General features: G+C 38.4%; 1 protein-coding gene and 1 long non-coding RNA gene across 2 annotated transcripts in view; both read left to right on the top strand.

The window, feature by feature from the left end:
- Nucleotides 1-25,287, top strand: part of LOC131959086 (uncharacterized) — an 87,030-nt gene that overhangs the window by 57,504 nt on the left and 4,239 nt on the right. The gene's annotated exons all lie outside the window — the stretch shown is intronic.
- On the top strand, nucleotides 5,384-18,658 carry meox1 (mesenchyme homeobox 1). Its single transcript, XM_059324185.1, has 3 exons — nucleotides 5,384-6,554; nucleotides 11,455-11,627; nucleotides 17,913-18,658. Exons 1-3 carry the CDS (start codon nucleotides 6,053-6,055, stop codon nucleotides 18,033-18,035), a joined length of 798 nt encoding a protein of 265 aa, XP_059180168.1. The 5' UTR covers nucleotides 5,384-6,052; the 3' UTR covers nucleotides 18,036-18,658.

Raw genomic sequence — 25,287 nt, 5'->3', positions numbered from 1 at the left:
CCTTGAGTGAGTTTTATATGAATGGCACTTTACCGTGTTGTGTGTGGAAGGTCCCTTTAATTACTTTTTTTGGTAATTTTGTGTCTTTTTTAAATAATTTTGTTTCTTTTTTAAAGTAATTTAGTTTTTTTCTGTCTTTTTTGGTCATTTTGTGTCTTTTTTGTCATTTTGTGTTATTTTTAAAGTCATTTAGTTTTTTTCTGTAATTTTGTGTCTTTTTTTCTGTAATTTTGTGTCTTTTTTTTTTTTTGTCTTTTTTTTGGCCATTTTCATACTGCCTGCAGCGGCCCCCGGGTAATTTGTGTTTGAGACCCCTGAGCTAGAGACTGAAGCTTGAACCATCTATGGACATTATTATTATTGTAAAGTGGATGCAATGCACATTAATATCATTTTGAACCCAGCTCTCTCTGCACTCTCTTGACTGTTTGCTTCTTATCTCAGTTGATGCCGTTCTTACATTACTTCGTAGTATTAAAAATAGTTTTAAATCCATATTTTAAAGATGATAGCTAAAATATTTTCATGCTCCTGAGCCGCCCTAAAGGATTCCCATTATTCCCCCGTTTTTCACCACTGATGAGTTTTCCTCCCTGAGAGTAAATACTTTAATGCATCAGTATTTTACTGCAAGTACAGGTTTTTTTTTAAGTTAACAAAAGATTGAAAGCTGTGGCTTTACTATTGATGATGGTAATCATTTATCTATCTGTACTCAAGTAAAAGAGCTGAGTTGTACTCTTTCATGCCCTGGTTGCACAGAAGCTGCTCCGATTTGGTTCTTGGCGGCACCAGCAGGGGGGAAAGGAACCAGTAGTCTTGTTTATTTGTCTGTCAGCTGGGCAGCAGATACTGTCTCAGTGGCAATAATGGGTACAAAATGTGGAGTGAATTAACCAAAGGCCACAGACACTCTAGAAGGAAGGATTACCATTTGCTTATTATGTTGCATTAAACTAAATATCTTTGCTTCTCTGTCATACTTCTTCTTCTCACCGCTCTTTTTTTCCCACCCCTCCTTCTCACATCCATCCCCCGCTCAGATCCAGGACAGTAGCAGAGATAAGGGGGCTCCCACAGTCCAGTAAGACCCAGGTGAACAGGGGGTCACAGGGGGTCACGCTGTCAGACTCAAGAGACTGATGGAGGGCCCTAATCCTGCCAGTGTCACGAAGATGGATCAGATGAAAACACACACACGCACCTACACACACGAACACACACACACATTCATACACAAATTATTTATATTTCAAAGGACATGAGAACATGCACATTTAACAACAGAGAAACAGCTTGCAAAACGTTCACATATGCACATAAAAACAATCTCTTACTCCCTTTTCCCTCCTTTTATTCTCCCACTTTCTCGAACACACAAACACACACTTACACACACACACTTACACACACTCGGGGCTAGACTGACAGAAACAGGTTGTGGGCAGGGTGAGGGGAGATGTGACTCATGTCCAGCTCATTTATCTGCAATCCTCGGTGTGTATGACTGAGTGAGAGTTCACACAGCTCAGAGTTACTCATGCAAACAGTTTGCACAGTTTTACAAACACAGAAATGCTCCCATTCTACCATTGTGTGAAACATTGTGCATTATTATAAGATCTGATTCTTAATTTAAAAAAATATATTTAAGCAGAAGCACAAGGCTGGTGTTATTCTATAGTTTTCCTATTTTCAACAAACCCCATGAGAAGACCAAAACCAACAGTGTTGTACTCTGTCTTTCAATGCTTTCAATGGTGTGTGGCTCTCAGCCAGAAGACCATTTGTTACCCTTGATAACAAAATTCTTTATATACAGACCACAAATACACAGTTTCATTTCTGCTAAAGGCTCGGTCATCTATTTAACCAGCTGACTACTGCAGTTTTTAGCAAAAGTTACTCAAACCATAGCAAGCATTGTCTTTTTTAAGGACTATTTTCTGCTGTGGATGAATACATGTTTGGTGGATCAGTGAGCATTCACAGCAGTAGGATGGTGCATGTGGGATTAAGTCAAAACACATACTGCAGTCTGTATTCATGGTAATGAAGGGATGTATTCCCAGTGGAACAGTGGGGCTTACTGTTTGAGTTTTGAGTATGTTTTGGACAATATTGGAGCTCTTAGGCACAGAGGAATACCATATACAGTCATGGAAAAAAATATTAGATCATTGTTTTCTTCAATTTATTGTTCATTTTAATGCCTGGTACAACTAAAGGTACATTTGTTTGGACAAATATAATGATAACAACAAAAATAACTCTTAAGAGTTTAATTTAAGAGCTGATATCTAGACATTTCCAATGTTTTTTCTCGATAATAACCAAAATCGTTATCAAGAAAACCATGATTGGCTAGATATCAGCTTTGGATGCTCAGAAATTACTTACTGTGGGAAAAAACTATCAGCGACCATAAGGCATGGTCAGAATTTCAATAGTACATTGTTAAAGTCAAGTTCCACTTTGACCTGACAATTTGTGCCAGTGAATTTTTCCCACAGAGTCCTAAACAGAGGACAGGAGGGTTAGCTTTTAGATTTAGACTCAACTTTACTCTCATGAGTGAGTATAGGTAAGCACAAGAAATGAAACCATAAAATAGAGCGTACTACGTTACCAGAAGTGCGAAAAGCAGTGAAGTGCAGAATAAAATATATGAAAAAAATAGAATGTGGAATAAGTAAGAAGTATTTCTTAAACTGATAGTTTCAGTCCTTGATTGGATAATACTCAACATACACCTATGAACGCATTACTTTAGTATTAATGTGTCAGTTGGTCACCTATTGCAGCTGCATTGCTCTGGACGCTCAACTAGAGATTTAATGCCACCGGAAGCCTCTTTCATGTATTATCCTCCAGGATTATAAAGGTCACAGGTTCTCTTCACTGTCATTCAATGAATGCACATGACAGCAAATATGCCAGCAGAAGAAACAAAAACATCCTACAGGGATTTATATCTGGGCAGCCAGGGAACCTGCTGAGTTCTGTCAACCCTCCGGCATTTTATCTCCATCCAACGCTGACAAACTACACCAACAGTCTATGGTGAATTACAGTGTAACTTGAGCTAACTTGCTTTTTTTTTAAAATATTCGTAGCCTATTCTGCTCACTTTTCACTAGCAATGGTGTCAACTGCCAGCAATATTATTTCTACTATAGCTTAGTTACTCGGCCAGTCACTGGGCTACACTGTAACAGAAACAATATCACCAGAAAAGGACAGCTAGGGGAACTTCAACTAAATAGTATGTGGTTATAATATAATGGCAAAGTGATAAGTTGTTTTTTTACTTTCTCCAATACATATAATAGTTACATATAATTAAGAGCTCATGGCACCAAGACAATCTACACCAACCATGTGTATCAAGATTAGACATTAGCTTTTTTAAAAATGATTACATATGAGCATAGGCAGTGCAGGTAAAGTATAGAAAGTAAAACAGTTATTGTTGCACCATCAACTCTTCTTTAACCTCCTCGGCTGCGGTTGCTCCACTAAAGAGGTTTGTATAAAGGTACAAGATAAGTAGATGGTGCAGACACATATTTAAAATTCACTTAGTAAACTTGTATATGTGTTTGGGAACAAGCTAGTTTGCTAACTTTTTGAATATTTGAAGAAAAGAAGGTCCGACAACTGTTGTGACGAGTGTTATCCAGTCAGCTGTACGAATACTAAGAATTTAAGTATTAGTATAAGAAGTAGTAGTAGTAGTAGTAGTAGTATAGTAGTATGAGTCCAGAACCATTTATTTTGTTGCAGATACATTTTTCTGTGCCTTTTTATCCTTTATTAATGTCAAAAACTTGTTGGAAATTTCTTTCACAGTCACAGAAATAAACATAATCTCCCTTTTCTCTTTCAGCGAAAGACACACACATACATTCACTGACGTATATTTTCACAACACACACACACTCACACTGACGTATATTTTCACAGCACACACACACAGTCTAATTTATACTGACACACAGATGGCCCCTGCTCTGACCACAAATGCAGTGTAACCTCTGCTCCCTGCGGTGCGGCCGGAGCTCAGACTGCCAGTAAAAGCGAGGGATGCTTCATGGCTCAACAATTCGCTGGGTAAATGGAAAGGTTTGGTGTGTGACCTCAAACACTCTCCTTTCTGACTATAGCTCTCTCTATCTGACTTTCTCTTATTTCTTTCATTTCCACTCCTAGTTTTGTTGGCTTTGACTTAATCAGAATTTTCCCCTCGCTTCTTTTTTAACTTTCTGTCTTGAATTCACCGTCGGGCCAGTGGATATTTCTCTCTGTCTCAAAGTTTTTCCCTCTTTCCTTTTTCTTGAATGACTTTGTAGTAAGTGTGTACAAAAGAGAGCCAGATTATTTTTGCATCATTCAGAGAGCCATACATGGTACTTTTATCTATATCTGACCCCTTTTTATCTCTTTCTGGCTACAAAATGAGTTCTCCCTTATTGAAGGCTTACTCTTTATCTCAGTTTTTTCTTCTATCTTTAAATCTTGCCTTCTCTCTCCTCTCGCTGAAGGTCTGATCCACGTCCCCTCCTGCCTGAGAGGGTCAGGAGCAAAGTGAGGACAAACGAGGAAGGAAAACCTCACTTCACAAATATGAGCAGCACGAAGAGAAACTGTGCATTTCTGTAAAGTGTGGTTCAGTTGGTTTATTGGGTAACGGATACGCTGAAATCCAGTCCGAATTTTGGTTTAGCCCAAAAAGGTTTTAATGGTATTAGAGACATTACTTCATGAGGAAGTGGCTTTTCTCAAGAGAGGCCTGCACAGATTAAAAATCAGTGATCAGAAAATTGAATAATCACATCTCAGTTGTGGTTAATCCACATGTGATGGCTGTCACACACTATTGCTGCTGCTGCTTAATGTCTCAGACGATATAAACAAGAAGGGCCATACAAAAAAAAAGGAAAAAGAGGAAATATAGCTTGTGTTTTTTGAAATATGGCTCTGAAATTTCATATTGTGTTTAGCTAAAGTGAGAAAACCTCAAGAGGTGTGAGAGCCTGCGCAGCCAATATCAAATCCAGTCCTATCACCTCGAAGTTTAAAAAAAGTACAGCCAGGTGGATTTGGGTGTGTAGCATTAATGTGCACCCCACTCACACACACACAGTCATAAAAACAGGGAAAGAAAAAAAAAAGAGCTTTCAGATTGGACAGGACAGGCGGGGATCAGGGGTGCAGAGGGAAAGGGTTAGGGTTAACTTTCCTCTAAAGGGTGTCAAAAAGGAACTAAATTGGGTGTCAGAAAGCGCTAAGGAGCTGGAATAAGTCGTGGTCCCCGGCTCTCATGTGGGTGGGTGCTCGCTTTATATTTTACAGACAATGTCCCTTTAAAAAGCCTCACGTCTGGAAAGCCCATTAGATGTGCATATAAAATTTCCCCCGTGATTAATAGTTGATGAGGCAGGGTTGGTTGGAGGGTACTACCAACATGTGGCCGGCAGGGCTCCTCCTCTGCAATCTCACGTTACACTCCATAAACTTGCCACTCTTTCCCACCTATATGTTTAAAAAGGAGGAGGGCTCACTTGTCAAGAATGCCTTAGAAGAGTTGTGAAAACAGCCAGCCCGAGAAGGGGAGTCGTGCAGTTGCGGATGCAGCTCTCCCGCCGAGCCACAAGCCAGTCAGATCAGTGAGGGAGAGAAGAGGGTGTGTGAGAGCAGCAAGACCGAGGGGAAAGTGTGTGAGAGTGTGTCAGGACTAGAGGCTCCGAAGGACGTCACACACACTCCCCGAGAGAGAGGGAAACACGCTGTCACAGGAAGGCGTCTATCCTCACGCGTTTTGGGCTGTGGAAGAGTCAACAGCCTCTGACAGAAGTAAGTATTCCTGAGGTGGAAGAAGTGAGACGATGGTGTGCATTTAGTCAGCTGAAGTGGATGTTTCTCTGACAGAGATACACATTTCCAGTCCTTACTTACTTACTTTCTGAAGGGGGGGTTTCCCTTCTCCTCAAAGGAAAAGACTTGTAATAAGACATTAATCAAGATTGTGTGAAGTGTTTTTTGCATCACCATGGATCAGCCGGCCAGCAGCTGCATGCGGAGCGCCCATCCCAGCAGCCCGATCTGGGGCTGCATGAGGAACCCTCACTCAGGGGTCCCGGGAGCCAACCTGCAGTCGCCCTACCAGCAGGCCCCTTTCTCCCTGCACCAGAAGCCCGACTTCTTGGCCTACACAGACTTCTCCAGCTCCTGCCTGGTGCCGACCGCGCCGCACGCTGCCTACCCGCGCGACGACAGACTGTACCAAGAGAGCCAGGGGGGGTACCAGAGGGCCGACTGGCAGTTCAACCCCTGCGAGACGCGGGTGAGAGCGCCAGAGCCCTGCCCGCCCGTCGTCGCCCCCGTAGCGGTAGGTGGCGCCGGGAGTGGAGGGCCCGAGCTGGACAGTTCGGGGGGAGACAGGCTCCCAGGGGCCGTGCCCGGGTGCCTGGAGGGAGAATACTCACCGCAGAGCGTGGCGTCGGCCGACTCCGACAAGAAGAGCTCCAATAAGAGGAAGAGAGATGTCACAGGTGAGTCAGTGGGATAGATGGGAGTCAGCTGGGTTTCATTGGGAAAGAAGAGCGTCCAGAAACTAATCACAGGAGGCTTAGAAAAGGAAAACACAAGGTAATAAAATGCACATTTGGGAGTATTAAAAATGATAGTGCACATTCTTCTTTTTCTACTGCACACTAAAAAGAAAAGATGAGTAGGAAACATGGAAATGTGCCAGGGAGGCAGTCAAGAATACAAATTGATAGTAGTTCCCCGTTTTTTCTCCCCTAACCTCTGCACACAGGTGTTGAGAATGCCATGGCTTCAAGTTAGCAAAATGTTGAGTAATGAGTAGGTCAAGGTTAGGAATTTCTCCCCTGCCCAGTATCACAGCTGGCAGGGACACACTTTATTTCCTCAACAAATCGGCCTGAACGCAACTCTCTCACCACATCACTATGTGAAAGGTGAGTAGGTGACGAGACTTTTGTGTACAAGACACACACTTTAAGTAGCAGTTGCATCCTCTTATTGTTCAAAAGGCCGAAATGATTAATGGGATGTGAACGTTTCATTGGGCTCCTGTATCCGTTGGAAATAGACCATTGTTTTATAACAGTATGGCCACTTTAAGATGGTGGTAAAAAGCGACTTCAAGTTTCTTTGGAGGAAAACACATCACAAGTGCTTCAGACTGTTTACTATAAATTTATACACCTCAAAAGTAATAATAAGTAATAATAAATCAAAATACAATCCTGCTGTGCTTTTTTGTGAATCAGGACGGAAAAAATAGATGATTTACTTTTCAGCGATTATTTTCATCTGCTTCACCAAACTCCAGCGAGCCAAAATATAAATATACATTGCACGCTTTTTCCAGCAATGCCATCTGCTAAAAACAACTTTTTGCCACAAAAGAGTGAGTTAGTGGATCCATAAATATCTTTATATACGCTCAGAGTTGTGTTGCAAACATTGAAATAGTATCATTGTATGCTTTTGGATTACTGTGCAATTTATTCCCCCCTATCACGTTTCACACTTGCTAATAGGAAGCAAAAAGTAACCGATACCCATGACGAACTAATTCCTAAAAGTTTCACACGTAACATTAACAAAGAGCATGACAGGCTCTAAAGTAAATGTTTATATTTAAACTGAATCTTAAAAAGTGCAAAAAGTTTTAATGTGTCACCCTGGCAGAATGAAAACAAAGCCACGTCCAGCACATCTGGAGCGTTCACATTTCATCTGTGAAAAGCTAAACTGAAGAAGAATTTCAGCACTTTCCTTTGTTTCCTTCACAAAGATGATGATTTATGCGTTTGATCCTCTACACCTCATAATGAGAAGAAACCATAAAGACCGGACATCTGCACTTTGGAGAGATGCACGTAGGCTTAAGTGAAACTTTGCTTGAAGACGGTGTATTGTACATATTTTAAAGGAGATTCGGCTTTACGGTGGCTCAGTATTTACAACTATTTATTCCTTGACTTACTGTATAAGTAGAGTTTCTCCATCATACAGTAACTTTGTCATCAAGTGTTTCATTGTGATTATCTTTTACGTCCAAACTTAACAAACCATATCTGATTATAAAGAGCATGAATAATTATTTGGAAAAAAAACGACATGACCAAGTCTGCAGCAGCCTAATTGAAGGGGTTGATGGGGGAGAACAGACCCCCACACGCCCCCACACCCCCTCCCTTTCTTACCTTATTGTAACCTCCACTCACTACACTGAAAACATGCCAGACCACGTCTGGTAAAATCACTTTCCCTGTGAGCCCACTTTTTACATTCTTATCCATTGACATTTTCCTGTCGTTAAGCCGTAACACAATCTCCCACTGAGTGCATGCAACATGTCTGACCACTACATCAGTTCTGGCTTTCAGAAAAGAGCCATTCAGTCGTGTATTGACGAGCTGGTAGAAGAGCATATATTAGGAAAATGCCCTGAAGGCTTCCACATTACAGACAGAGCTGCTATACAGTCACTGATATGGAAATGTGGTGCACTGGAAGTTTTTCCAAACCCTTAAACTCACACTGCTATCTGATATGACTTTAATCCAAAGTATGACTTATAATTATGTGTATAATACAGCTCAATAGGGAACCGGAACATTTATATAAACACTCTAAATCAAGCTACTTTGACCAAACCTAACATTATTATTATAACTATTTAATAAGGTAAATGTTTCAGGACAAAAAACATCTATAAATACATTATATAAAAAATAAAATACTTAAATATAATCAAATAAAAAAAAATATAATAATGAACAGTAAAACTTTTACAAACTACTTAACATTTACCAATATATTTAAATACCAAATAAAAAAGTGGTTTGCAAAACACTATAATACTATGATAAATATAGAAATTAAAAGGAGAATAATCAGGCAACTTAAACAATAATATACAACAATATTAATATATATTAATATTGTTTCTTTTAGATTGGCAAATAATTTAAAGACAGCAACATTTTGGAATAAAAGGTAAATGGCAAATAAAATCAAAATCAGACACTTATTTGCTGGATATAAATACAACTGTTTATGAATGTATTTGTCACTAATTTCAACAATATTTAATACATAGAAACATAGATGCATAGTCACGCATAAACGAATCCTTACAGTATGTTAAAAAGCATTAATTAATTACTTAATTAAATACCAATAAATGTGCTTAAAACTCGCTCAACTCATTAATAAGCATTCAAAACATATTCAAAAATCTGCTTTAAAATACATTATAATACATTATAAAGTGTTAAAACCATTTATTCATAAAGTTTCACCAATAAAACTTAGTTGTGAAATCCTGGCTCCTACTTTTATTCCCACTAATTCAGGGCTCAGTCCCACCTGTAATTTTCACCTTAAAGCAATCACTCACTCACAGCAGCTTTAATTCAGTCCTGATGAAGACAAACTACTTTTGCACCATCCACCCAAAAAAGCACCAAATGCTGTTTGTCTGTGGGACCCTGCTGGGCGCAGAAGCCTTCTCCCTGCAAGTTTACGGTCTCTGGCTGTGCAGGATATTTATTGGGGGCCTGTTTAGTGGGAACCAGTATGTGCCCTGCCAGGTGTTCGGTCTAACGAAACCTGCTTGACACGGCTCCAGACCAGACCTGACGTGGCCAGGCTGCTCCGGCACGCTCGGGCTCTGCGCGTCATTACTGACACTTCAACAAAGAGAAGACGCATGGCACACATCAGGCGTTTGCACACAAACGCACAAACTACACATGTGCTCCCACACACACATGTCCTGGTCTTCTCTTCTGGCCCAGGTACAGCAGCCTTTTTCACATCCTGGCCCGCAGCTCTGGCAAGCACCGAGCAAAACTTCTCACTTTGACAAATTAGAACCATTTTCAAGAGATTACATCAGCTGCTTGTGTTGCTACCAAATGCACAATTATTACTCTTTCCCCTTAATACACAAGAGAGGTTTTACTGAAAGTTAAATCAACCAGCTTTCATTTATATTTATCCTGGTAAATGAGGTTTAAAATTCAACCATTTCCTCGGAAATATAAAGGCTCTCGCCTATAAATCTTACCAATAAACTGTTTTGAGAGCTAGGATAATCACTGACGCTGATGTCAGTGTAGTCCAGGACACATTTACTGCTCACCCCTTACATCTGACCGCCACATTCATAGAGATATCTGCCGCCTTTTCCTTGTGCCTTTGCTGTCATGTGGAGATGAGTTAATGTGAATCTCCCCCCGAGTGCTCCGGAGGGAAATCTCCACACACACACACCCACGTAGCCGTCAGACCTGGACACATTCGCACCTTTGTTCTTTTGTTAGAGGCTTTAACGATGTTCCGCTGCATTCCTCGCCTAACTCAGTCCCTCTGTGGCTGGTTTGGTGGGCCCTGCCCTGTGCCAATATGCTCTCTCTCTCTCTCTCTCTCTCTCTCTCTCACACACACACACACACACACACACACACACACACACACACACACCATGAATGAATGTTCAAGTGCAATGGATTTGTGCTTCAGTGTATAAACAGACAAATAAAGGCAGAAATGTGTGCATGCATTCTTGCTGCACACATGCTGCAGGTGAACAGGACTCATAAGCTCAGGTCAGGGTGGTCTCTTTTTAAAGTGCTGGTTTTGGTGTTTACTATATGAGGGGCCTCCCACTAAAGGGTCTTTGGAGTTGTGGTTTGTTGGTTGGAAAGGTCCTTAAGGTCTGTTTAATAGTCAACTAGAGGCTGCTCACAAAAAGGACTGGAGGGCTAATTCACATCAGATTAGCTGTGAGCTAAATGAGAATAGAAAGGTGTGTCGGCCAAGTGGTAGAAGCAGCATGAGGGACAAACCTGACCCTGACCTGGTTAAGTAGGATGAAAATGTATCTTATGTACCTTTTAAAAAATAATCTTATTATCCTTTATATGTATTATATTATATATATTAGACCACCCTTGCTTATTGTTAATTTTAATGCCTGGTACAACTAAAGGTGCATTTGTTTGGACAAATATAATGATAACAACAAAAATAGCTGATAAGAGTTTAATTTTTTAAGAGCTGATATCTAGACATTTTCCATGGTTTTGTTGAAAATTATTTTGTTTTTTATCAAGAAAATCATGGAAAATATCTAGATATCAGCTGTTTAATTAAACTCTTATCTGCTATTTTTTGTTGTTATCATTATATTTGTCCAAACAAATGTACCTTTAGTTGTACCAGGCATTAAAATAAAAAAGAAATTGAAGAAGAAGGGTGGTCTAACAATTTTTTCCATGACTGTATATATGCAAAGAATATGTCAATGTTTGTCAGCAAACAGATGAGAATAAAGGGGACAAACATCCAAACAAACACACGCCTCAAACTACATTAACTGCATTTCTTAAATGCCTCTCCCTGCAGATATCCAGGAGTCCAGTTTTAAGGTTGACTCCAGCTGCAAGGCCCGTAAAGAGCGCACAGCGTTCACCAAGGAACAGCTGAGGGAGCTGGAGGCCGAGTTCACCTGCCACAACTACCTGACCAGGCTCCGCCGCTACGAGATCGCAGTCAACCTGGACCTCACAGAGAGACAGGTACGCCCCCTCTAACTCACATAGCAGATCACTATTATAATAATGCGTTAACATCATGATTTTCAGATATGTTACTGCAGAGTAACAGAAACAATTTGACTCATTTATGTAAAAACAAATCTCTGTTTTTGGGCTTTTTGTTAAATACAAGACTCCTCTGAAGCACCATCAAGTTATAAAAGGTTTCATATTCAGTGGTGGACTCATTCAATTAAAGGTGTAGATTTTTTTTTTTTATGCAACTTTTATGCTTTCCTCGACCTCATCTCACATGCAAATATTGTACTTTTTACTCCTTTACATTTGTCTGGCAGCATGTTCTGTCTAGTATACAGTCATGGAAAAAATGATTAGATCACTCTTGTTTTCTTCAATTTCTTGTTCATTTTAATACCTGGTACAACTAAAGGTACATTTGTTTGGACAAATATAATGATAACAACAAAAATAGTTTTTTTTTAAGAGCTGATATCTAGACATTTTCCATGGGTTTTCTTGTAATGATTTTGGTTATTATCAAGAAAACCATGGAAAATGGCTTTTTTCCATAATTGTAGATGGATTAAAAAATGTTTTCCTGATAAGCTGAAGGGATGAAGCGTTCCTTTATATATATATGAGAAAATTCTCCTCCTTATTAATAATAATAATAATAACAATAACTTCAATTTATATGGCGCCTTTCAAGAATCCCAAGGATGCTAAAAGTTAAATAAACTCTCTTGAACCAGCTAGAAAATGCATGCTGTTGAAAAGTTGACTTTTTTTTTTACAGCTACGTGGTTTTCAGTGGACAGCAACGGTACAAACATAATTATAGAATATGATGCATTCAGCACATCTCATTCTCCAGGTTGTCAAATATTGAAACTTTGAGTCAGTGATCCGTGACTGGACACCGACCCAAAGCATCTGCATTTGAAGACCTGGGAACGAGACTCCAGAAACATACACTGCACAGTTAAGAAAAGGATCAAATTTGTTCCTGAAAGTAAATATTTCAGTGCAGAAAAATTGCTCTTTTTCAATTCCGTCTGTCATACTTTTCCAGCTGCAACATTCACAAAAGCTTTTAACCAAAAACAGAAAAATAAATCAAGTGGCTTTATTTACTGGGGGCGTAAAACACAAAAATGTCACTATAAAATAAATAAGACGAATAAATCTTGCAAGAAGGTAATCATCACTTATTAGCAATGGATGGTATCCACAGTATCTAAATGTTTCTCCTTCCACTTTGAAATAATAGTAATGCATGCACATACATGCATATAGATTATTATGAACCATTTTTTCCGCAATATTTTTCCGTGCTGTGGTCGCAGCAGAATGACATGCAGCTTTAATGAGTGGGCGGCAGCTCCAGACTCGATGAAATCGGGCGAACATGTGTCGATGCTGCTGGATGAAGCCCCAGTCTGCCTGTCAGGCCCAGTGTCCCAGCTCCAACTAATGAGGCCACGGTGCCACAGTGACCACACATACTGCCGTCTGCTGCTCAAATCTATTTACCAGACCTCTGGATCACACACACACACACACACACACACACACTTGTACAGACAGACACACACTGCACAGCCGGGTTCCATCTTCACTCAGAGCTCCCACTGCAACTCAGCGGCTTTTTCCAACTCATCCTACATGCTCTGGCGTTTGGCCGTCCCTTCAATCAGCCACAATGAGCAGAGGAACCCGGAGACGGAGAGGCTGCAGAATGTGGGAACAGATTCATTTGAATCCCAGAGTTGCAGGGGGGGAATACTGAGTGGGATGTGCAGAGGTCACACAAAACCGCCTTGACCTGAGATTCTCACTCCCTGAGCTGCTACAGGCATTTCAAGATTAGAATTTAGTTTAACACTTGACATTCGGGGTGTCGAGATCCAAGTAGACTTTTGATTCAAACATTCTTTTTTCTCAGTGCTGACCAGAGGAGGAAAAAGTATTCAGATCCCTTAGTTAAGTAAAAGTACTAATACCACGCTGTGAATTTACTCCACTACAAGTAAAAGTCCTGCATTCAAAACTTATTTGAGTAAATGTACGAAAGTATCAGCATCAAAATGTATCAAAAGTAAAAGTATATGTAATGCAGAATGGCCCCACTCAGATTGTTTTATATGCTCCAAATATAATGTTGGATTATTATCATTAATGCATTTATGTAAACAGCATTTTAAACTGTAAACTGTAAACTTTGAGCTACCTAATATGCTGTTATGAGGTTTAATTAAAAATATATCTTATAACTTTAAATTGATCACATTTTTTATGTTAAATCTCAACCTGAAAAGTAACTAAAGCTTTCAGCTAAATGTAGTGGAGTAAAAAGTGCAATATTTGCCTCAAGATGTAGTGAAGTAGAAGTATAAAGTTACATAAAATGGAAATATTAAAGTAAAGTACAAGTACCTCAAAATTGTAATTAAGTACAGTACTTGAGTAAAGTTACTTAATTACATCCCATCACTGCTTTAAAGCTTGTTCCATGTAGCTAAAACAATCAAAAAATACAACAGTATCAGCATCAAAATGTACTTAAAGTATCAAAAGTAAAAATACTCTTTAAGCAGAATGAACCCACTCAGATTTTATGTATTCCAAATATTTGATTAGATTATTATTATTGATGCATTTATGTAAGCAGTGTTTTATTTGTGTAAAGATAGAGCTCATTTTAACTACTTAATATACTGTTATGAGGCTTAATTTTTTTTTTTTTAAGTCTGAATACTTTAAATTTATCATGTTTTTATGTTAATTTTTGACCTGAAAAGTAATTAAAGCTGACAGCTAAATGTAGTGGAGTAAAAAGTACAATATTTGCCTCAAAATGTAGTGAAGTAGAAGTATTAAGTTCCATGAAATACTAGAGTAAAGTACCTCAATATTGAACTTAAATACAGTACTTGAGTAAATGTACTTAGTTACTTTCCACCAATAGTACTGACAACTATTTATGTTTCTCTTGTTAGTCTTTCATCAGTTTCAGAATCAGAATCATTTTTACTGCCAAGTAGGTTTTCGCGTACAAGGGATTTGCTGTATGGTGTGTTGGTGCATAAGAACAAACAAACTAAAAAAGACAGCAGCTTAAATAGAAAATATGAATGTATGTATCTAGTGTTGACTGCCCTTTTTGTCCTTGGAATGTATCAATATTCTGATTTCAAAAAGCTTATTTTGATACATTTTTGCTTGAGAATTGAAATGGGGACTCCTTTTCTCGACAAGATCTTAGTTTTGCATTTTGACATAATCCAGCTTGTTTTAATGGGTTGTAATAGTTTAAATTCTATATTTTTCCTTTTGCTGAGACCAAAACCAAAAACAAATTAATCATTCTAGCAACTGATTTACAACCTGTGTGACGAAAGCCTGATCTCTCTTCTACTAGAGCTACATTGTTGCTTATTAAAAACATTGTTGCAGGTCCCTCATTACAAAGAACACACACACTGTAGTTTATTTTGACTGGATCCCACACACACTGTCCTGCTGCCCCCAAAAAATCACCAGAGCACCAAATGTGGATTAATCCACTGTTGAAAATAATCCCCAACTGATGCACCATTTCCTCCTGTTTGAGTAACGTTTGATGGAAGTTAAGTCACTGCTGCCTTTAAAAACAATGAAAACATGTATAAGTGACAATTTACCAAAGACACAAATATTAACCCTCCTCTTAAATTGCTGGTCAAATTGACCAATTTAGAAATAGAAATAGTACATAAAAAATAGTTTAAACATGCATTTTTTAATGAAAAACAAGTGAATTATCCTGATTGAACCATGATCTGTGAGCGGTAAAGAACACCATTGCACTAAATATTGATTGAAATGGACAGTAAAGTGGTTATTAATGAAATATAAACAATGTTTATTGGGATTCTTTAGTTTCTGACACTTTTGGATCATTAAACTTGCCCCGGGTTATTGCTGTTCCTGAAAAACGAGCATAACAGGAGGGTTAAGTAATAAGTAATGTTAAAACAACCTGAATTGACCAAAACAATAGCATGTAAATAATAATCAACAAAAACAACAAAATAACAACAAATTGAAATGAGAAAATAAGGCAATACCCTCATTTGTGCACAACTTAAGAACTGAAAAAACTTATAAAATGAGTTAAAAAAAGAAATATAAAATATTTTTAAATACAAAAAATATGAATAAAAAATACATAAAGCCACAAAGAACAGAAGAAGTAAACTTGTAAAATTAGTTTAAAATAAATATAAAAGATTTTAAAATACAAAAAAAACATTTATTTTTAAAAACACATAAAGCCACAAATCTAGAACAGAAAAAAAACAACTTTAATTACTTTAAAACAAGGAAACATAGAAGACGTAAAGCCAGTTTTGTCTTTCAAGTTTATGCCACAGAAGGGTTTTGTTGGATTCGTTGAAAATCAGAAAATAAAGAATAACATCAGCTAATTTTTCTTGCCCAAATTAATTCTCAGTTAATAAAACACACCGATCACTTCATCTGCTACACCAACGATGGCCAAAGTACAACACAAGCACCAGCTTTAATTTGACATTGTATCAGTGTTGAATGAACGTATCGTATTTATTTGGACTGGCTTCTCTGGGTGTTATAAATTACACTTCAGGCCTCTGTCACCATATTTTATGAGCTTATAAAGTCTTTAGTGAACGTTCTCAATCACAGGCTTAACAAGTGTTCACGCCTCACTCGTTTCTCTACCGTATTTTCCCTGTAATTTCAGGAAGTGTATGTTTTTGTTGCTATTCTTGGCGCGGACAGTTGAAGCATGATATCACTCTCGTTTCAGAGCAGAGCAGTGATACAGATGAGCAGCGTTCACACTGTAAACTCACATCCTGTGTAGGCCGACATCCTGATAGTTGACTCCTCTGACCCTGCCGTCTATACGATACTCTCCGCCTGCATTTGCGCAGATTCCCGAGCCAGAACTGAGAGCTTTGTACTGACAATTCATGCTCCTTTGCAAGGCCAACACAAACTGAGCCAACTTATGCACCGCTCTGGGAGATTTGTGGGGGATTATTTGTCTATTTTTTTGCTGACCGCATTGTAAATTTTGCTAAAAATTGCAAAACCGAGAGAAAAACCACAATGATCCTGTTACAAGATCAGATTCTGTGAGGGAAAAATGACATTATGCACTGAGTCCCTAGTATAGATACTTATTGCTTTAACTTCTTATGTTAAGTACCTGTTGTTTTATACTATAGGGGCTTCAACTAATGATTAGTGTCATTTAAGGATGAATTGGACAATTTTCTCATTTATAGTCATTTAATGGTTTAGTTCACAGACAAACAGTATCATTATTTAATCACATTATATATTGTCATGAGAAAATTATTAGACCCTTTTTTCAATTTCTTGTTCATTTTAATGCATGTTACAACTAAATTACATTTGTTTGGATAAATGTAATGATACCAACAAAAATAGCTGATACGAGTTTAATTTAAGAGCTGATATCTAGACATTTTCCATGGTTTTCTTGATAATAACCAAAATCATTATCAATAAAACCATGGAAAATGTCTAGATATCAGTAGTTATATACATATAGTTATAGTAGTATCGTTTTACTTATTTTCGTCATTATTTGCCTTTCCTACCAACTTCTCTGCACCTTTTCTGCCTTTGTGCTGCTGCAACAACTGACCTTCCACTCTGAGGATCAGTAAACTCTAAATGTCCTCAATATGCTTCTTTTCTCCAACCATGATATATAATTTACTATCATAAAAAACCTGCAGATATGAATATCTGACAGGATATAATCAGTGGTGTTTTTTTTTTTGTTTTGCCATTTTTATTTTTTATTAGTTTATTAGTTATATTTTCTATTTTATTGTATGTCTTATACCACTTATACTATACTGTGTATATCCTCTGCATATATTTAAATATATTTATTCATTGATGTTCATATAATACTATGACATGCATCAACCTATTTAACCTTTTTAAAAATATATTTTCTCTAATGTGGAATATCTGAAAAAAGCAATGTAATTTCAGGAAAACAAACAAACACAAAAAATACATATTAATAATAAATTAATTAATTTAATTCAGTTTTTTATAACTATGTGTCTGTATCTAAATAAAGTCATATCTTATCTTATCTCAATAGGACATGTCTGTTGTTGTCCATGTATGCTGATAATATTAGGATCTTTAAATGAAAATGAAAGGTCTTAGATAAATTCAAGAATACACTTTTAATCCAATGCATATTCTAATGAAGCATTTGCTTTGTTTCAGGTGAAAGTTTGGTTTCAGAATCGGAGGATGAAGTGGAAGAGAGTGAAGGGAGGACAGTCGTCTTCGCCCAACGACCTGGAAAACGACGACATAGACTCGGCGGCCTCGCCCAGCTCTGAATGAACAAAAAAGGAGAGTAACTGGGGTTCAACTGGACACCGATGCAGCTTAATGCAACCTCGTTCTAATGGAAAGCTGCAGGGTTCAAACAAGACTCTTTTTTTAAATTCCCAGGAAGCATCTACTTTGCTGTAAATAGTTGATTTCTGTCCATAATGAACTGCATTTTCATACACTATTGATAACTTCTCTGTACAGGAGCTGCCACCTCTTGTTGCATTGACAGTGTTTAAATATTGGAGGTGATGCTTATGGTCATTGTAGATCAGTGACAAAGTCCAGACAGAAGCTTTAAGGCCAGTGGTGACATATGGGAGCGTGATGTGATTGTGGTTGAGTGCATCTCTTCTGCTTCCAGTATTGTAATCACGGCCTTTTGACGCTTGACTACAACCACCTGGGAGAACTCAGACTGCACACGTGTTGCCAAGCCATAAGTGCCTCCGAATCAGAATTTTTTTTTTTTTTTTTGTCAGTTTCTTTTTCCTAGAATATAGTGTTTTTTAAATCTGTCAAGCATTTTTTTTACTATTCTTTTTTTTATACATGTTGAATGTTATTGATAAAACACAGATGTTGCCTGTTTCTGCAAATAGAATAAATCATCTGCTGCAAAATGGAAAAAATATCTTGATAATTTCTTCCACCCGTAACAATTGAGTTATGATTGGACAGTAGAAACTTTGTTTGTGTTGTTGGCTGATGGTTTCATCACGTAGAGCTTTCGGTCAGACGTTATAACTTCTGAGAAACTGAGGAGAAGTTTGTTCCCAATTACTTTTGATGTTGGCAGCTGGCATCAAAGGTTCTTGTGTCTAGTGTTGCAAAGGGGGCGGAAATTTACGATAGATTTCCAGAATCTTTCCATGGGAAGTTAAGCTTGGGAATTTTGGAAAAATCCTAAATAAAATAAACGAGACATTTCAACAGATATATTTGTAAGTAGAACTTTATCAAGTTTTAATTATTTTATTGAACCATCAATAATTTCATTGAACAATAAAAACATAAAAGTTGAGTTAATTAATCGTCTTCCCCGACGAAACCCGTTCAAAAATTAAGTAATATTACCCAAAAATACGCCAAAAGTCCCATTCAACATGTAAATTAATTGAACATGTGATGGAGGAATGTGCAGTGCATTTAGGGGGCGTGGCCTCCGTAGGGGGTGTGGCCTCTGCAGCCCTGCAGTAAGCACTGTGCTATGTACATATGATTGATGAATAGCAGATATTCAAGTCTACTCGCATGAAATCTGGTTGTCAAGATTGTGCTAAAATAGATAATAATTTGGTAAATTCCCGGTTTATTCCCACCAATTCCCTTTAATTTCCATAAATTCCCATTTATTCCCATAGAAAGCTTCCAACCTTGAAAATCCCCAGAATTTTGTAACCTTACTTGTGCCACCCATATGTCAGATTTATTTGGAACAATCTAGTGTTTGTACCCAAAAATATGTATTTTTGTGCCAGTAAGGAATTTGTTGCATGCGTGTCGTTTATTCACTCATTTTATGCTTGAAAGTAAACAAGCGGCACAACAAATTCCATCAGGAGGATCATCCGGAAGTCTTTGTTTAGCTGTAGTTCAATGAAAATAGTTGTGTTTGTGTTTCCATGAGCCTATGAATGGATACAAGAAACTCAGATGATGCTGGAGAGGAATTTTCTAAGTGTTTATTTGGACATTTTATAGAAAAAATTTGCAGTCTGCACTCCACTCCTCTAAACACCAGTCCATAGAATTATTTTCTTGGGCGATAGAAAGCCCAGAGAGCTGAGTGATATATACAGTTATATTGTTTTTGGATGACCTATTTCTTAAAGAATGGTGACATCATCTTGGTGTCATGCCACAGTCAGAAAAATGGTTAAAACATTTTTTTTGGTTAACACAGCAATCCAGAGTGTCGTAAGTCAACATTCAGAAATAACAAAAGATTCAAATTATTTGATCAACATGGCAAACATTAAAGCTGCATGTTAATTTTTCTCACAACAATGGATCAAATGACTGTGTGTAACGTGAAAGAGGTCATTTAGAGAACTAAAACAGCACCCAGCGAGCACAGTCCTGTCGAGGTCGTGCACTATAAGTAAGAAATGTTTGTGTATTCAGCCGTGATTCGGATCCACTCCAAACTTTAATGGGTTCTTTCTTGGCCCGTGTCGTCAAATGGGCTTCATCATCATTCTTTCTGTTGGCATTCTCTCTAAGCGTTGAACGGTCTCCTCCTCTTCTTCTTCATCTCTCAAATCCATTTCGTCATCCTGTCTCTGTTTTTCAAGCGAAAAACGCAAAAAAAAAAAAAGTAAACCGAGTATATAGAAAAGATAGATCTAGAATCAGAATCAAATTACTTTGTTGTCCATTTGATTTGCATAAAGTGGAACGTTTTCTACAAGAACACACACCCTGTACCACAATACACAACAATACACACAAAAACAACACAATTGCTTCCTAAAACAAATCTGACCAAGTGGCAGGAATAAAAGTGATCGGTGGATTGTTTTTCTACTGGCCTTTAAGTCCATGAAAACATCACACAGTGCATGAAGCTCAGCAATAAACAATAGATACATGTGCATTAAAATAAGTGATTGAATAAAGCCTGATGCGTGTGCTGGATGTGTAAATAGGCCACTGTTTGCTAAAATGTTTGCAGTGATAAAATGCCAATGGTGGAAAAATTATTAAAATCCCTTACTGCAGTAAAAGTACGAATACCTAATACCACTGCAGAATTACTCCACTACAGTAAAAGTCCTGCCTTCAAAACTTACTGAAGTAAAAGTACAAAAGTATCAGCATCAAAATGTGTCAAAAGTGAAAGTATTTGTTTTGCAGAATGGCCCCACTCAAATGGTTTTACACAGTCATGAAAAAAATTCTTAGACCACCCTTTTTCTTCAATTTCGTGTTAATATTTAATGCCTGGTACAACTAAAGGTACATTTGTTTGGACAAACATAATGATAACAACAAAAATAGCTGATAAGAGTTTCATTTAAGAGCTGATATCTAGACAGTTTCCATGGTTTTCTTGATAATAATTTTGGTTATTATCAGGAAACAAACAAATGGACCTTTAGTTGTACCAGGCATTAAAATGAACAAGAAATTGAATAAATATGGTGGTCTAATATTTTTTTTCCATGACTGTATGTTCCAAATATAATATTGTATTATTATTATTGATGCATTTATGTAAGCAGTGTTTTAATTTTTGTAAAGATCATTTTAACTACTTAATATAGTGCTACGAGGTTGAATTAAATATGTCTAATCACTTTAAATTGATCATGTTTTTATGTTCATTCTCAACCTAAAAAAATAACTACAGCTGTCAGCTAAATATAGTGCAGTAAAAAGTCCAATATTTGCCTCAAAATGTAGTGAAGTCGAAGTATAAAGTTACATAAAATGGACCTCATACATTCCACCACTACTTTTATAGCTTGTTACAACAAAACAATCAGATAATACTACTTTATGTTCGACACAACAACCTTTTCCTAACAACTAGACATCATAATAATGTCAAAAGAAAATGGACACTGTCTGGTCAGGCTAAGAGCATGTGTGTGTGTGTGTGTGTGTGTGTGTGTGTGTGCACCTCAGGGGCATCAGTCATGTTGTCTCAGGTCACACACTTCAGTGAAATCTTCCTGTCTGCAGGCTGCAGCGACAAAAATCTTATCATGCAGGATTACGCAGCCCTAATGTGTAATATGGGTGTTCCTGCGACAAAGCATTACACCAAATCCCTTCCGATGATGCCTTGATTATCTTCATTAATATCTCACATGGAGGTCGGATATCCCTGAGGTCAGATCAGAATCAGCTCTCATCAACGGCCAACTAGATCCTGTCTGTAGCTCCATAATCCTGAAGAATGTTTTCATAGTGGCAAGTGGTCTCCAGCAGACCCACGCAGGTTGCTGTGATCGGTCTGAAGTGACCTGACGAGCACTGACAGAGCTATAAGTAGATTTGTGTGTCTTTTGAATAGGAACATTCATTTTTGCACACCATTCGAGCTCACAAAGGGCCATTAACCTGACAAGGTGGAGTCAGGCTCCAAAAAGCTCGAATATTTGGCCCCCGCTTACTATTTTCAACGGAAGCATCTGGATGGGGCCAATTTGATCTCAACCTGAGTGGAACCTAGACAAACCCACGCACGGGGCCCCTAGGACTAGAAGAAGAAGAAGTAGAGAGAAAAAATAAAAAGCTTGCTGGCTGACCACTTGCGTATGATGGAAAAGGGAAATAATAGGTGGGTATGGGTGAAAAGACGGCTTCTCAAGTACAGGATGTTGTTGTAGCAGGTAGCCAGTCATCCAATTTCCTGCTTCCCAAAGAAAACAAGAGCTCGAGCATAGGAGTCCCCAGACTTACAATGGTGGGCCTATGCTCAGACTCCGGCCAACCAAACAAAGCCTTCAGAGGTTACTGCCCTTTCTGCTGGTCTGCAGGGACCGGAGCAGGCGGGAGGGTGGGATGCTTGCTCCACGCACACACACGGAGTCGGGGTCAAGTGTTACTGTACGTCTGACCTCTCTGGGCCCCCGCTGCAGCTGCTGGGGGTGGAATAACTCCAAGTCGGTCCTGTGCCCGTTTCCCCCCTCGCTCAGCCTCTATTAGGCTCTATTATTGTATTAGTGGTAATAGTAGTCAAAATAAACCATGTCCAACTGTAATGATAGTATTAATATCAGCAGTGTAAACTAATGAAACTGGAATGTTGTTCTTCCACCATAGAGGTTCCTTTTAAAGGCACCAGGGGTGGCCAAATTTATGGATTAGATTTAATTGGTGGTGTTGTGATTGTGGGATGTTCGACCATGCCAAAACACCCAGAGAGAGTGTAGATTTCCCTTTTTTTTACCCCACCAAAAGCTGCGAACACCTCGTACTGTTTTTGTTAATTCAGGATAAATAGATTTAGAAAGTTGAGGCAACAGATTTCTGCGGCAGCCACTAAAAATAACGATGGATGCAGTCCCAGTAATATCTCCTGAGCTGTGATTATAAACGCAGATTCAGCTGCAGGAAACATTCTTGAAATAACTGCTCTTCTTTGAGTACAAGCTTCTCTGTGGGCAAAGAGAAATAAGAAAACATTTGTCAGGGTTGGAAGCAGCCGGTGACTTCACCCTCAGCACTCAACAGGAATATTCTGTCAGCATACGGAAGGCATTGCCTCTAAAAGCAAAGATTACAAGAGAATTCAGCCAAATCCTGGATTTAGGCACCACGTCACCAGCACCACGCTAAAAATGTTGCATTTGTGGACATCACATGGAGCAGCTGTGCTAAACTGTTTCCATTTTAAAACATTTCCAGTTGAGAGAACAGTATTAAAGAAAAATGTGGTTTGTCTACAGTTAACCTCAAAGCATTCAGACATATTGTAGTTGACACCACGGTCTATATACAAGTCCTTACTATGATTCATTTCTTTATATATAATCCCACATCCACATGTGCCATTAACACCAAAGGGTTTAGTGAGTTTTTAAACTTTAAATGTATTTTTAACATGTATTTGTAGTCACAGTTACTCCAAACAAAAGTTATAATTTTCTGCATGGTATGAGGGGGTTGAGACAAGATTTTTACCCTAGATTCGCAAAACTTTTGCGAGATGATTAAGGTTAGGATAGGTTGTAGGGTAGTAAGTCTAGACTGAAGTCTACCATTAACATCTATACACAGCCGTATTAGGGGCTGAGTTCATACTGAATTTCCCCTTGGGGGTAAATAAAGTAATTTTGATTTTGATTTGATTGATTGATTGAGAAAATGTCTGCTCCCCCACCCAGGGTCAACCAACAAATAACAACCTCTTACCTGTAATCATAACTATTGCAACATATTTCCCCTATGGAATCTTGTAATACTGTTTCAGACACCCCTAAATTGGACTGTACCATTTTTAAACCTTGTTAGTTGAACATCCTTCAGTGGTTCGCGTCACAATCAGTAAAGTCTATGATTGTGTGCGTTGATATCCCAACATTTTCAAGTTATATGCCCCTTTTGTATAGTACTGTGAAGAAAAAAATTAAATCACATCAAAGGCACCTTTTGCCTTCAAACCAGCATCAATTCTTCTAGGCATTTTTTCCACACCTGCCTAAGACTTTTGCACAGTACTGTATATATTTTTTTTACAGTTTAACTACTTTACTTGTATGAGTTTAATTAACAGTCCTGGAAAAATTTTCAAACCATTTATCAAGTTTTCTTTCAAGATGCAGTCTGCGATTCTAAACAAGTAGGCTTTTTGTCAAATTCAGCAAATATCTCCACACAGTCTGCTTGCTGTCCACGCTGTGAGTGCACAGCCCTGGTTCTGTAAACTGGAAAGAAAAAAAAGTGTCTCAGACAAAGCTTGTGCTCGTGCACATGACGGGTTAAAGGTAACGGCCATGGATGTTGAAGTGAGAGGGACTGTAAATTTGGCATCTGAAGGTTCACAGGGAGGGGTTTGTTTGTTTGGGTGTTGAGTTCAAATATCATCTGTTTTTCTCCGGAATCCTAGATTTAAACAAAAGATTATTAGTTGGCATAATATTTTTACTTTAAATAAAACTAATTAAGTACTTGTTGTGCACCTTCACCTGCTCTGCAACCGCACATTTATTTTGAAAACCCAGTTCTCTGCTTCAGGCTCCAGCTGCTCTTGGCGGGAAAAGATCTTGATGGATCGCCGGAGGTGTGAAGGTCAGCTCTACAAGAGGAGAGCGTAGAAATTAAAGCATGTCCTTCTCCCACTGGGGGCCCTTTTGCTCCGCTAGCTCCATCTGCACACTGTTATTGTGTTTGGAGACGGCAGCTCGTTGGCCACATCAAAGCCTCTGACAGGCTGATATGGAAGGACACCGCTGTGAAAATGTGAGATAGTGAGAGTTAAGATAACATCATTATGGGATAATATTGTGGGGCGTTCTGGAGGAGGAAGGGGAGGGTTGGTTTATGGTTTTATCTAACTTTTATGACTTTCAAACCTTTTCCTTTTACTCCTCTGACACGACCTTGGGAATGTTCAGCAGGAAAGTCTTTAGACTCTGCCTCTTGTTAATTCTCATCTTTTTTAATGTGACAGTCCATCCTGAGAATATCTGTCTCACCTTGCTGTCGGCTGCCAGAGACAAACGTACGCTGGGTTTTGTCAAGTGAAACGGACCCAGGAGCAACTTAATGCAACAAGACTGTTCCCTTGTCTTCCTGGCCCTCTGCT

The sequence above is a fragment of the Centropristis striata genome, chromosome 21 (assembly GCF_030273125.1).
Source record: "Centropristis striata isolate RG_2023a ecotype Rhode Island chromosome 21, C.striata_1.0, whole genome shotgun sequence".
In the NCBI taxonomy this organism is placed as follows: domain Eukaryota; kingdom Metazoa; phylum Chordata; class Actinopteri; order Perciformes; family Serranidae; genus Centropristis; species Centropristis striata.
This window is presented reverse-complemented; position numbering and strand designations above follow the sequence as displayed.

Coding starts and splice junctions, on each gene's coding strand:
- meox1 (XM_059324185.1), top strand. CDS start 6,053: ATGGATCAGCCGGCCAGCAGCTGCATGCGGAGCGCCCATCCCAGCAGC. Junction 6,555..11,454: donor GAGGAAGAGAGATGTCACAG/GTGAGTCAGTGG, acceptor CTCTCCCTGCAG/ATATCCAGGAGTCCAGTTTT. Junction 11,628..17,912: donor TGGACCTCACAGAGAGACAG/GTACGCCCCCTC, acceptor GCTTTGTTTCAG/GTGAAAGTTTGGTTTCAGAA.